Source organism: Ixodes scapularis, unplaced genomic scaffold (assembly GCF_016920785.2).
Source record: "Ixodes scapularis isolate PalLabHiFi unplaced genomic scaffold, ASM1692078v2 ptg000303l_1___fragment_1__unscaffolded, whole genome shotgun sequence".
Taxonomy (NCBI): Eukaryota; Metazoa; Arthropoda; class Arachnida; order Ixodida; family Ixodidae; genus Ixodes; species Ixodes scapularis.
The window spans coordinates 1,110,097-1,122,988 of NW_024609955.1; the positions used below are offsets into that span (position 1 = coordinate 1,110,097).

General features: G+C 48.0%; 1 protein-coding gene across 3 annotated transcripts; it reads left to right on the forward strand.

The window, feature by feature from the left end:
* Positions 1-1,765: 1,765 nt before the first annotated feature.
* On the forward strand, positions 1,766-11,105 carry LOC120848168 (P2X purinoceptor 7-like). Of its 3 annotated transcripts, XR_005717597.3 has the most exons (4): positions 1,766-2,241; positions 2,304-2,519; positions 9,184-9,394; positions 10,787-10,922. XR_005717597.3 is itself a non-coding variant. In XM_040220143.3 (3 exons), the coding sequence occupies exons 1-3, from the start codon at positions 1,862-1,864 to the stop codon at positions 10,938-10,940; spliced, it is 750 nt and encodes a 249-aa protein (XP_040076077.1). In that variant the 5' UTR covers positions 1,766-1,861; the 3' UTR covers positions 10,941-11,105. The 3 variants fall into 3 exon arrangements, 2 of the variants coding, with proteins under 2 accessions (XP_040076077.1, XP_040076092.1); XM_040220143.3 differs by lacking the exon at positions 9,184-9,394 and having other exon boundaries at positions 10,787-11,105; XM_040220158.3 differs by lacking the exons at positions 9,184-9,394; positions 10,787-10,922 and adding an exon at positions 4,219-4,533.
* The last annotated feature ends 1,787 nt before the right edge of the window (positions 11,106-12,892 follow it).

The following is a 12,892-nucleotide window of genomic DNA, read 5'->3' on the forward strand; positions in this document are numbered from 1 at the left end:
AGATGTCCCACCCGAGAAAGGTAACCCACCCCATTTCTGGCTCGAGGTGCTATTTCATTTGAAACACCGAAAGATGGCCCCCTCTTAGTAATCGTAGTTTCGGATCAATGATGACCGTGGCGTAAATGCGTCTAGTTAGCTATGGCGAGACATAAGCCAACACTGCTGATTGGATTAGTCGTCTTTGCTTCATTGCCCCTTGCCGCGATAACAACTTTGACAGGGACACACAATCAAAAAATAGCATTTATTCAACTTGCCCCAACTGCACACCAAAAGCTAGCCCACCCCTCATTTCCACCCAATTTTCTAACTATTTTAGGTGGGCTATCTCTCAGGACTTTACGGCATGTAGGCCAACGTCGACGGGGCGCCACGTCGGCGACCAAAAGACGAGGCAGGCTTACCTGTAGCACCGGCAAGGCGAGCCTCTGCATGATAGCGGTCGGAGCGACTGGGGGCCAAACCTTGCAGTATCTCCCTCACCACCCGCGCAAATGACAGCCGCGGAATGAGGGGCCGCGTGGTCCTCTAAATTTGCTTAGAAGACACTTAACGGTCGTCTCGGAAAGAAGCTATGCATTTATTAATTTTACCGCTAAACCTGGCGGGAAATGCACCGACGGGCAGATGGATGGGCGAAATCTTCCGATTGATGGAGCTCCGTTGAAAAGCATTCCGCACCTTCAAAAAGAGAACTCTAGCAATTTCTGCAGTTAGGCAAATCAATACCAAATAAACACACAAAACAAGCTCTTTTTGCATTGTTGTGCCAAAGGCAGACTTAACACAGAATGCATTGCATACTGCTTCACAATGAAACTGCCGGAAAGACTCTGCACGCATCTTGCGCCTCGACGGCACGAATGTTGTCGTGCGCTACGTCTCTGCAAGAGAGCCCCGCCAAAAGCGGAGTAAGCTCCGCCCGCGCACCGAAAGTGGTCTTGAAGTGGCAATGAACACACCGCCGCTGGAGCACCGCCCTTCTGCGATGCCATCGGGCGGAAATCGAGGGACCATTTTTCTTTGGACGCGGTAAATGCGCCGATCGGGGAACCGTTTTGGACGCCCTGGTGGGAGTAAAATGCGAAGTTCGCGCACGCAATCGACAACTAAAACTTACCCGTCTGCTACAATCTCTTAAAATTATGCGATTTCTCGTTTGTTTGAGCAGTATTTATGGTCCGTAGCTGAAAACAGTTCCGAGAGATTAAAATTAACTTCTTTGGGGAGAGGGGATTTTTAAAAACCCTTAGCTTTTTAGGGAACATCGAGACAATGTGTACAGGGTTTCCCAGATTACTTGCATCAAACTTTAAAACAAAGCAAACGGAGTCCTCCAGGGAAGTAAAACCAACTGCACGTCGTTAGCAAGCGTCTTAACATAGTTGCCGCATTTTCCTCGATCTGCCCAATTATTCGGTCGATTAAGACTAATTAGCAAACTTCAGTTTGTGAATTGGAAAGCGCCCCGTGTCTTTTAGATTTGGTACAAGTCATCCCAGACGCCTGAAATATATATCTTTTAACCTGTTTACAATCCACGCACTAAATACTCGCAAATGGCGTTCATTTACACCTACGCAACGACGCGTTTGATTGCACGGTGCCCCACACGCCGTACAAAAATCACAGGAAGTCGCTGTTGCCGGGTGCCATTAAAGGGGCCCTCCGGAGCGTTCTGCGATGGTCTATATATGGCGGTAACTCAATCTATGGGTCCTAAGGATCCTAAAAATCGTAAAATTACAGTCATGCGCGGCGGATTTCCCTATTAAAATTGCTATCAAAGTCCCCGGCACGCCCCCCTTTCTGAGATGACCCCGGAAAACGGGAGGGGCATCTCTTTACGCATCAGCCAATGGCAATCGAAGGATTCCAGTGTCACTACGCGTCACCGACCGCCGACCCGCGGAGGAATCTCTCCAACGCGCGGACCGTCGTCAAGGGGCCCGGACCAAAGTTGCTCGGACTTTGTGCTCAGCATTCGTCGTTCGTCGCATCCCACGGTCGCGCTATGGACCTTTCGGACCTAACGTCTCTAGAGCTCGAAATCCTGGAACGGACAGCTGACATGGGTGCCATATCCTATGATTCGACCCCGATGCGCGACGTCGACGAACGCAGCGCCGCGGGCACCGACTGTGGCAACGACGAACGGCCGCGCCGCGGTGAAGCGAGTCCGCAAGAGCTGGAAGACGCACCCGACGATGGAATCGGGCGGCTTGGGAACACGGACTGGTACGTGGTGCGCTCCATTATACCCCGCTTTAATGGGTAATTGATGCGTGTTTTCTGCGAAGGTGTCTATGTGGTTCCTGCGCGCCGATGGAGACCGTCGTCGAGTGCGTCTGCTGCCGCGAATACCCGGCCGTCGCACGGAAGCAGCAGGGCCGGCAGGGCTGCGTAACGGGCCACCCGGACTTCGAGGCCCTGTGCCTCAACCCTGAGGTGTTGAGGTTGGCCTACCTCAACATGCGGCACTACGGGCAGCAAGGGATGGGCGCAAGTGCCAGCGAGTGAGTACGATGTCATGCTTTGCGCGTGAGCAAACTCACCATGTCTCGGTGAGGACCGTGCCCTCGGCAACTACGTTCACTGTCCGATTCACAGCGTACATACGTACTTGTAATAACTTGTTGTTAGGCTAGATGAACGTTTAGCACCATCCTGGGAAGCGGTCGATGAATTGTTTGTGTTGCCGATAGTGAAATTAATTATAACCCCCACTGTCCAGGCGCAATATAGCGCTCCAGGGAGGCTTTCAAGAGACTAAATGAGAAGCAGCCTGCCTAGTTACCACCCAGTCATTTGTTCAATACAGAAACACGGACACTTCCAACTGCTGTCCCACTATAAACTACACATATTCTTATATGTTCTAAACGAACTGTTCTGATGAGACCGCCCTCTTCGAGCGTTACACTTCTTCCCGTTAGGCCAGATCATGGAGAGCTATTTTTCCTTGCATTTGCGGTTATCAGTTTAGATATGTCATTTTCTTGCTCTGTTTAGATGCAATGTTATGCAACAATAGCACTATGAAATATATGACAGTCACATGGCCTCGTCTCTTGTCGAGACGGCCTCGCCTCGTCGAGAGCAATAGAAGGCGACACCTTGGATGTACATATGCTTTGGCGTTGTCCCCATGCCCAATGCTCCCTTACCTCCCTCTTTTTCACCCTTCTCGACCCTCTGACTAGGCAGGCTGGCTCAACCCCCCCCCCCCCCCCCAGCTTCAACTCGTTGATACACTACTGCTCCTACTGGTACAGCATGTCCATGCTGTACCGGGTGAGCACTGGTGGCCCCAATCAAGCACCGGACTATGGTGTAACTAATAAAGGTTCCCTCTCTCTCTCTTTCTCTGTCTCTCAAGAGAGCAGTGGATATCCCACACGTTTGGCTTTGGCGCAAACGACAAAGATAACGCAGTCCGTGTCAGAAACCCAAGTCTGGCTCGCAGCTTGCTCAAATGGTGTCTCTGAACAGAGCCGAATTAGCGCCTGAAGCCCCTCTACAAGCTCGCAGAGAGCAGGTGGCCTCAAAGGCTTGAAAGTCCTACTTTGTCAACGAGAGCCGAAGATTAATTCACTCCCGAGATTGTATTCGTCTCATGCAGTTTCCTTGCTTTTCTGTCTTAGCATAACTCAACAAAGGGTGAAAGCTACTGCCCTTGTGGGCCAGTCTGAGCGACGGAGCTAAGCACGTGCCAAAATTCCACAGGAGGAGTACACTAAGACATTACGTTGTCACATGCATTGTTTTTACACGCCCCGATTGGCTTGCTGATGCCGTAGCTTTTGCATTTTCCCAAGTTCAGAAAAACGAAGAATTACTGTTTCCAGATTATTTCCTGCTAGCTTCATGGACTGGACCAGCACTATACTACAGAACAACACTTTTGAAGCAACAAATAAATAAGCACGAAGTTATGATATTGACGCAGTAATTCGCAACCGTGTTGGGGAAGGATGCTCCAGTCACTTTGTTTCTCAGAGCTAAGAGTTCAGAAAACTGCATACACCTACTTTATCTTGCATGCATCAATGCCTTGTTGCTATCTTAAAAATGAGCTTAGCTATGCCAGCTAAGTTGATGCTGGGCAATCTTTTTGAGAAGAAACAAACACCAACTGCTTCAAGTGCACTGTCAACGTCGACAGTACAGTTGGCACCTTCAGCTCAGACATCCTCGTCCTTTTACCAGGTCTAGTCTCTGCGTGTGACCTTCAAGCCCATCAAAACAGGGGCCGATATCAAAATGACGAAAATCAAAATGTAAAGGCCAAACATTGAAACGTCGAAAAATAAAATGCCCAACAGCAAAACGCCGAAAGGTGAGAATGCGTACATATCTGATCGCCATATTTGGTACGGTATTGGCAGATGCTAGCTGCACCAGTGTGTTGGAATTATGGAAGTGTCTTCTGCAAAATTAGGAGCATGAAAAATGTGCAAGCTGCGCTCGAAGACGATATCGAGGCAGAAATCAGATTAGAACCTCGCCATCTACCACACAAGAAGCAAAGCATGCGAGCAGAGAGCCTGACAGCCACTTTGGGCAACTGGGACAAGCTCAACATCCTTAGCTTTCTTTGGGAAATACACACAAACTATTAGATCATATTCAACAAACAAAGAATTCCTCTGGCAGAACAAATGTTTCTTCCACTTTCTCAATCTAGAACACTGTAGGTTCGTGTTGAACATAATATTTTGGAATTGTTTGGTCTCTGGTACCGGGTGATTCGGCTAATAGAGATTTCGGCGGTTTGTTCTTTCAACATTTTTATTTTTGGCATTTCGATAATGCATCCTTTCAATTTTTGGGTGTCCCAAGCGAGTGCAATGTTCTCTGGTCAAAACAATCAAAAACTTGAGAACGATGACATAGGCACAGATTGCTGTTGAGTCCATGGATGCCACTACGTCTTTCCTCTAGAAGGCAAGTGGAGACTTATATTCCAACCCTATCGGCAAAAGTCATATTCTTTACTCCAGTATCCAAATTGTCAGAAGGGGCTTTAGACGGTGTTTGCAAGCTTTTTGGTCAAGAAACTACACAAAAAGGCAGTCATTGAAGGCTCATTGCTCTGGTTCGTGCACCGTTTACAATGCAATGGCAATGCGAACTAGAAAGCTTCCATTCGCCCAGCGATGCAAAGTATCCCCCTCCCCCCCCCCCCCCCCACACACACCAGCAATGTAAAACACCCCCCTGAAACAAATTTCTGGCTATGCCACTGCAGGCCATGCACTCAAAAAAATAAAAAAATTTCCTTCTTCCCATACTATAATTGTCAAGGCAGTGCAGCCATATGGGGGGCGTACCATACTGATTTACGATTTATTTTTCCGCAGATATTGTCCACTTAGGGGTCGGTAGGCGTGTCGACCTCCTCAACGTAGTCCCCCTGGAGACGAACGCACTGGTTCTAGTAGTGTGGCAGCCTTTCCGTTCCGGGACCACTCTTTGGGAGTGCTTCGCACCCACGCCTGGACAGCCGCTTCGAGTTCACCAGTGTCCATGGAATAGGGTCCTCATAGGTGGTTTTTTCATGGTGCTGAATGGCTGATGGTCACTGCGGGCTAGGTTGAGGGAGTACGGTGAATGTAGGGATGGGCATTGTCATGCTGCAAGAGCGTACCTGCTGCCCCTTTCCCTGGCAGCTTCTCGTGAATCGCGCAATCACCTGAGGGTAGCCACATACGGGGCGATGTTGATGGTGGTGGCCGGTTACATGCAGTCAATGAGCATAATGCCCTCCGTATTCAGAAAGCCACGCGAGGATGTCTTTGCGGACATTGATGACTCGGAGGCATCTGTCCAGGCGTGGCTGAGACACACTTATAAACAGTGCAGGGATGTGATTGCTGCGCCAATTGCGCCAAACTGCACCAAGGGGCTAACTTTGCTACATCCTGCTACATTTCACCGAAATATGGCTAATCCGTGCCAAGCCTGCGCCAAAGAAGCAATTTTGGTCGCCTTTCATAAACGAAACGAAACTGAGAACCGTAATTGACCTTTTTCAGAGTTTGGCTACGATCGTGGCGCGCCCTCGCGGAAATCCCTTGAAACACTTTTGGTGGCTCCGGGAACGTCTCTCCGTCGTCTGCGCCAGGCCTGGCTTGTCTCCCGGTCCATGTGTTTGCGTGTGTTCTCTGGTGGCGTTGTTCCGTCCTTCACCAATCTGAACGTGTGTTTCTGTCGTCGCTTCGCGTGCATATTTTCTTCGAAATGGCTGAGAACGACCTGGAGGATTAACAAAAGTCAATGTCTAGGATACAGAGGACATCGTTCGTTTTTATACATTCAGGGATTGATAGACCGCCGACGCTTCATCGGTTCTTACCATCGGGTCGGAGTCACTTCATCGTCACTTTGGTGTCGCGACTTGCAAGCAACTAAAAAAGGGGTCTGCTTTCTAAGCAGAGTCGCAGAGTGTTATGTAAGGAAAGTAATGGTGACCAGCTTGGATACCGACCCAACCATCCACCTTCTGCGGAGCTTGTGAGCTCCGTTTATGAGGCCCGGCCACTACAAACAGCTGATTTTACTCTCCTAGATCGCTTAATCGAGCTTATCGCGTCCGACACTTCGCCGTCCTACGTACCGCGCGAGGGCACGGGACATTGCCGTATTCGGGAATGTGTAAACAAACTCGGACAGTGCGAAATCCAGGCCGTCTTGATATCGCGAAGGATTGCCCGCACCGTCAAAAAGTAAGGAACGATATGTTAGAAACAATCCATCTTTGAATTCGGCACGTTTACGAACCTTCGACAAAGTGGGCCTGCAGCAAACAGGGCAAACAGCAAACAGCCACAAGTTCACGGTTGGTTGCCGAGAAATTTCATAAAGGTTTTGCCTCCGTAAGGCTTAAATTCGTTTCGCGCGCTCGCTTTAAATGTTTCGCCAGTATTTTTTTTTTTTTTTTAACGTGGCAAGACGCGAATGTGTATAGCGCACGCCTGAAGAACGGAAAGCTTTATGCTGTTATTTTTTAATTCAGTACCGGGTATGGCATGATTACGTCACACAACCTTGTTTGCACGTTTACTATTAACAAAAAATGGTCAGAGTGCAGGCGAGCTGGTGTAAGTTGAATACATGAAAGCTTGATGGAACATCGAGGACAGGGACGGAAAGAGTACCTCTTTCAAGAAGTCCGGTATCCGTCCCCGTCCTTGATATTTTACCCTTTCATGTATTTGTATCTAAACAGCAACACGCTCATTTTCAATTATTAAACCTGAGACACAGGTAGGAAAAGGAAAACTCAAAGGAAAAACGGGCAACGTCTCAGGAGACGTTGCCTGTCCTTTTTCTGTCTCCTTTTCCGTTTTCCTTTTCCTACCCCGATTTCAGGTATATCATCATGTTCGCATTTACTGTATTTTAGTTAAAAGCAGAAAGTCCCGCCGTTACATTGATGTTCCAGCCACTTGACACGGGGACTCTCATCGTAGGCTTTTGGAAGCAGGGCAAAAACGGCGGGGTGTTTGAAATCGGGTGCTTTCGTGCACCACCCGCCAAAGGCTACAAGAACTTTATAAAATTTGGAATTTTAACAATGTTTTCTTCTATTTGTGCAAGCTTCTGCTGCGCGGTGGTGAGGCATGACGACTATGAAGCCAAGCCGCAAGAATAGCGGAAGAGTCAAGCATAACCAGCACTGTTTGAGCGACCGAGCTGGCGAGAGAGCCACCAAAAATGGCGCCTTTCACTTTCCTCTCCTCTCTCAGAATCGGCGCATGCGCCCAGCGATCTCTGAAAAAGGTCAATTGAGCATGCGTAAGCTAGGTCGCACAAGACGCCACCCGACACAAAGTACCCTGTATTAATCGTCTATTTGGTCTTGCATGATTTTTCCCGACGTCTCGCGTTTCGTGCACTCGTCGTCTCAGGAATCTCGTCTCGCGTCTTTTTTTTTTTAGCGGTAGACACGGGCGTGTGCGGACTCTCAGACGTTAGTGTATTGGGTGCCAAACATGCCGTCATGCTGTGAGACAAAACCACGTTTTTGCGCGGCGGGAGTTACTTTTTGAGCTGAAGCGCTCGCGCGACGTCGTGTGTTGCCGTCCCCACGTCGCTGCAGATATGGCGCTTACTAAACTGAAACGCATCGACATTCCTGCTCTTGTTTAAATCATACGCTGCTATAAAAATCCCTCTCTAACTCAATGACTGCTTGGCGAAGTTTTGATTACTTAGGTTTTTCCTGGTGGGCTTTCTTTCGAGAGGGACCCCGGTACGTGAAAAATCTGCCGCAAAAGAAAGTTGGTGAAGAGAAGTGAGCTAAAGCAAAGAAGGCAATGTCTGCACGCTGAACCCGCACAGCGCGCTTGTTTGTCTCGAGTTCAGTCGTTGCACGAAGCGCTCCAAGAACTTTTTTGACCTTGATTCGCAGTGTCTTGCATCAATACGCTCAGGTTCTTTTTTTCTGTGTGCTTAGCCTGTACCTCGCCTGCCGGCCTGGCAAGCACAAGTCGCTGGACTGTTTATTGTCGTATGCTGGACAGTTACATTTTGCATACTATTTTGGGAACCATGCAGTTGGCGACGGAGCGCGGAGTGGCATGGTTTCGGTTTCGGTCAAACAGCCGTTGTCTCCGCCCGCGCGACGAAGCACGTGTAACTGCAAGCCTGCCGAAGTTGCCCTTACGTGCATGTGAACATCATTGCAACAAAGGCACCAGCCGGGACGCTTGCAATGCGTTGTTTTACGTTTGCTTACTTTTTTTATAAAAATCTGCCACGTCAAGAATTTTGGCGGTGCCAGAAGAGTCCATGTGCGTATGGCAGCTGCCTAATTTGCTGTGCCAAGAGCTGCACAATAGTTTGTGCTCACTTGATTGTCACAAGGGGGGACGCCACGACAACAGCCACACTTGCATCTGCTCGTTTTCTCTGTCGTAACTTTGCCGGCATCTGACAGCATGACACTTTGGCTCCCGTAACATATTTTGTTGCCACTTTGGGACGGCTTTTGGTCCATGGGAGGTATATAGGGCAGTAAACACCCCAGTCAGAGACATGTCAAGGCGTCCTGCCCTCCAATCCTTCCTTGCTTCGATCCCTTAATCCCCTAATCTAGTTGAAAAGCCAAAATCTCAAGGTGGGGTGATAATTATTGGGTGTCTGGGTCTTGATTTACACTATTTTTGGATGCAGATGCCAGACACCCTGAAGCCGGTGGATGATCATCTCGACATGTTCCTTGTGGTGCCAGCAACACTTGCACCGCTGGTGTGGCATTCTTTGCACGCTATGCTGGGATAGTTTTTTAGGAGTGCCATATCTGGACAGCTTATTCAGAAGCAGGCTGTCGTCGTCGAGATCCATGCTTTTTTTTTTAACAGATGATGTTGCAGTGCCCACATGGGTGAGTATGACAGAAAGGATTCGAGATTGGAATAGGTCACCAAACAGTATCGCATCATTTTTCGTTAAAATATTTTTCTAACAACACTATTCATTGAAATAAACACTGAAATTCAAAGTTTCTCGTGCAAGAATGGGGAGGCCTGGGGGTGCTCATATGTATCCCCACTACTCTGATGATAGTAGTGTCACCTCTAAATCAACACAGCATAATGGAAGACATATCGCAGTCTAAAACGGGAAAAAATGTTGATATATGTGTCTTGCAGATGCGTATATGACCAAATAGCAAATGATTGCGGTGCCCTGAGCCCTAAGGTATTCAGGACCAATAAACACATGGGGGTGGTAGCAGCTGTCATGGCAAATGGAAGCTGTCAGAATGACATGTTCGGATATTGACACGGATTGTGTCGGAGAGACATGAAATCACAACTGCTGGGGCCACTCCAGTATTGCATGAGCACTTCAGCTCGTATGTTTACACCAAAACTGTTCTGTGCGAGCTTCATAGAACACTCATGGCCAGGCTGCTATTCTCAAATCCCTAATCACCAGTACCAATGCCAAGCTTCGGCAGTGCCAGCAGCACTTTAGACAATGTTAAATTGGGACGTTCTCTGATGAGTTCACATTCCCTGGCACTTGTGTGCAGGAAACCTTTGCAGTAGGTGTGTGCGAATATTGGTTCAAATTGAATAGTATGTTTGCCATAACCTTCGCGCTGCAAAGGGAAGCCGATGCAACCGGCTCTTTTTGCGCTGTTGATGCTAGAAACGACAGTGCACTATTTAATTCGAACCAATATTTGCACACCACTACTTCACAGGCTTACGAACTGCACTGTTTTGTCCCAAATTAAACAACATCATATGGGGAGCTTTCCACTGTTCTGGATGAATGGCTCCCATTCCCTCTGGCCAGTGCACATAATTTTCATGTGTCCTTCCCAAAACACAGCGACGCAATATTCGTCACCAACACCAATGACAGATATTATCTACAATTATGAACTGGGACCCTGTGAACTTATTTTATGTATCATGACCACGCAACAGATATTCCTTCCTTGTTAATTCCGGTGTATAACTGGTTGTTGTGTCGATAGGAGTTGGAGGTGCGTTAGGAGAACCAAGGCCTGTAGTTTTTTTGTTTTTTTTTTAAACTCTGGAGCATTTAGAATGAATCTACAGCAGTTCACTTCAATTTGGCTTCCATGTCTAGCCCATCCGACATGGACTGCCAAATAGGGATTCTGCTATGTGATAGCTGGAGTAGACGTAACAGAAAAGCAGAGTATGATTACATGCCTAGAGAAATGAAAACAAGTGTAGAATTTGCCAACAGAGTGATAGGCTTTGCTTCTTACATCCAATCTCTGTCATTGTTCCAGGCACTACAGATTTGCAGCCTACAGGCAGTGTGCCCTGTGGCTGTGGAGCCGCTTGGGAAAGAAGAATAGGCGGCCCCTGCCATCCTGTGTGGTCAAGACAATTAGGGGCAGGTATCCTGCTGACGTGTATGCGGGCTACAGGGATGCAGAATAAATTGCGTTGACCTAGAGACCACGCAACCCCCTTCCCTTGTCTCTTCACCCTCCCTGCATGTGTGTGAAGTCGCTCGTAGCCATGAACGGAATCCTCTAAATCACGTGACCTATTATCTACGATATCACGTGACCATAACTATGATCACATGATCGTAGTCAAACCAAAGCCAGTGCACCTACGTCACATTCAGTCACACGACGAAGCCGCCTCGGTGGCTCCGAGGCGAGAGTGCCGGCCTACGGATCCCCATGTGGCGGGTTCGAATCCCGGCCGAGGTGCCTGCAATCTGATGGAGGTATATTGCGGAGAAGGCAGCTTGGTAATCGAGCTTTCGATTGCACGTCAAAAGATCCCCAGGTGGTCGAAATTAATCCTCGGTCCTCCGCTGGGGCGTGCCAGATGCCCGTCGTTGGTTTGGCACGTAAAACCCCCAAATTTGATTTGAGTCGCACGACCGGATTGCTTCATTTTCCTCCTAGAATCCAAAGGCTGTCATCAAAACTACTAGGGCGTGAGAAGTGCTCATTTGGAACACTAACCTAAGCAGTAAAATTTGGCACCCACTAATACCATTTTAAAGTAAAGATTGTGCTTTTCATCTCGTCTTGGTGAATCGGGTTTTCGGACTATGCTGGTTCGGTCGTGGCCCTGTCTGTTCTTCCGCAGTTGCGAACGGCCGCTAAGAAGTGCGAAAAGTACTCAACTGCAACGCTATAAAAGAAGGTGGCGATTCTCAAGCTAACAGAAAGTGACCGAACGCAAGCGGAGTCGTAACCTAAAGCGAGCCATTATTGACGGCTCTTTTCAAGCATGCTTAGGTGCACCATATAATTGCGTGCAAAGGCCATATTTAGAGTGAAATATTTTTTTTTAAATATTTAAAAAGTTATTTACGTATGATGCGCTCTGCCGCACCGCTGGCCAACGCCCAAAAAGCCTGAAGATGGGGGCCATCGTTGACCACTTCAAGTGCGCCAACCTCAAGCTACTAACCTCGGACAAGGAAGGGGGATTTTTCGTCCTGCCCGATGAACTGTACAGCAAAAAAGCCAAGGAACCTGTTGACAAGAACTTCAAGCCAGTGAAGCCAGGATCTCTGAACAGGGTGAAGTCGAGGGCAAAGAAATTATGCTGTGAATTAGACCTTCCTGTTTTAGCGAGGAAGGTGAACACTAGTAATAAGCTGTCCCTGGACATTTTTTTCGTGACTAAGACGCATTAAAAGGGACGTCCCTTTTAGGGCGATAGTTACAGAGAGAGACTCGTGTCAGTACCAGTTTTCCATCTTTCTTATAATGCACCTTTCGTCATTGAAACTGCATGATGAGTTCCTAGTCCGCAGCTCAGATGAGGTGATTGACTTCCTGAGGGGTTGGTCTAGAGGGAAGTGTGATGCCTTTTCAATTGATGTTGAAGATCTTTTTTACTTTGTCCCGCATCAGGCCCATTTTACAGCTGTAACCAAATGCATCGACAAGAATGGAGAAACGGCTTTCGGGAGCTCCTGTGGTATGAGTGTGGAGATTCATTGGACTCCTGTCTTTCTATCTTGAACATACCTTTGTGTCTTTTGATGGTGATGTGATGTGCAAAAACAGGGCATTTGCATTGGTTTGCAAGTGGCCCCCGTCTTGTGTGATATTGTTTTAATACTCTGTGACCCAAGCTATAGCTGAAAGACTTGGGAATAAAGACGATATTAGAATTTTTAGGTATGTCTATGATTACCTCGTCATTGTCCTCGCACATAAGGAGCTTACTGATATTGTTGCAGTTGATTTAATGGAAGTTTTTGCGGCCTGCTCCCATGGGGTGAGGTTTACCCATGAAAGAACATTGGAAGGGTCTTTGCAGTTTCTAGATTTGAAACTTATGTTTCTAGAAGACCACATTTGCTGGGCTTATGAACCCCGCTCTAAGAAGGATGCACTCCCCTACGACTCCGCACA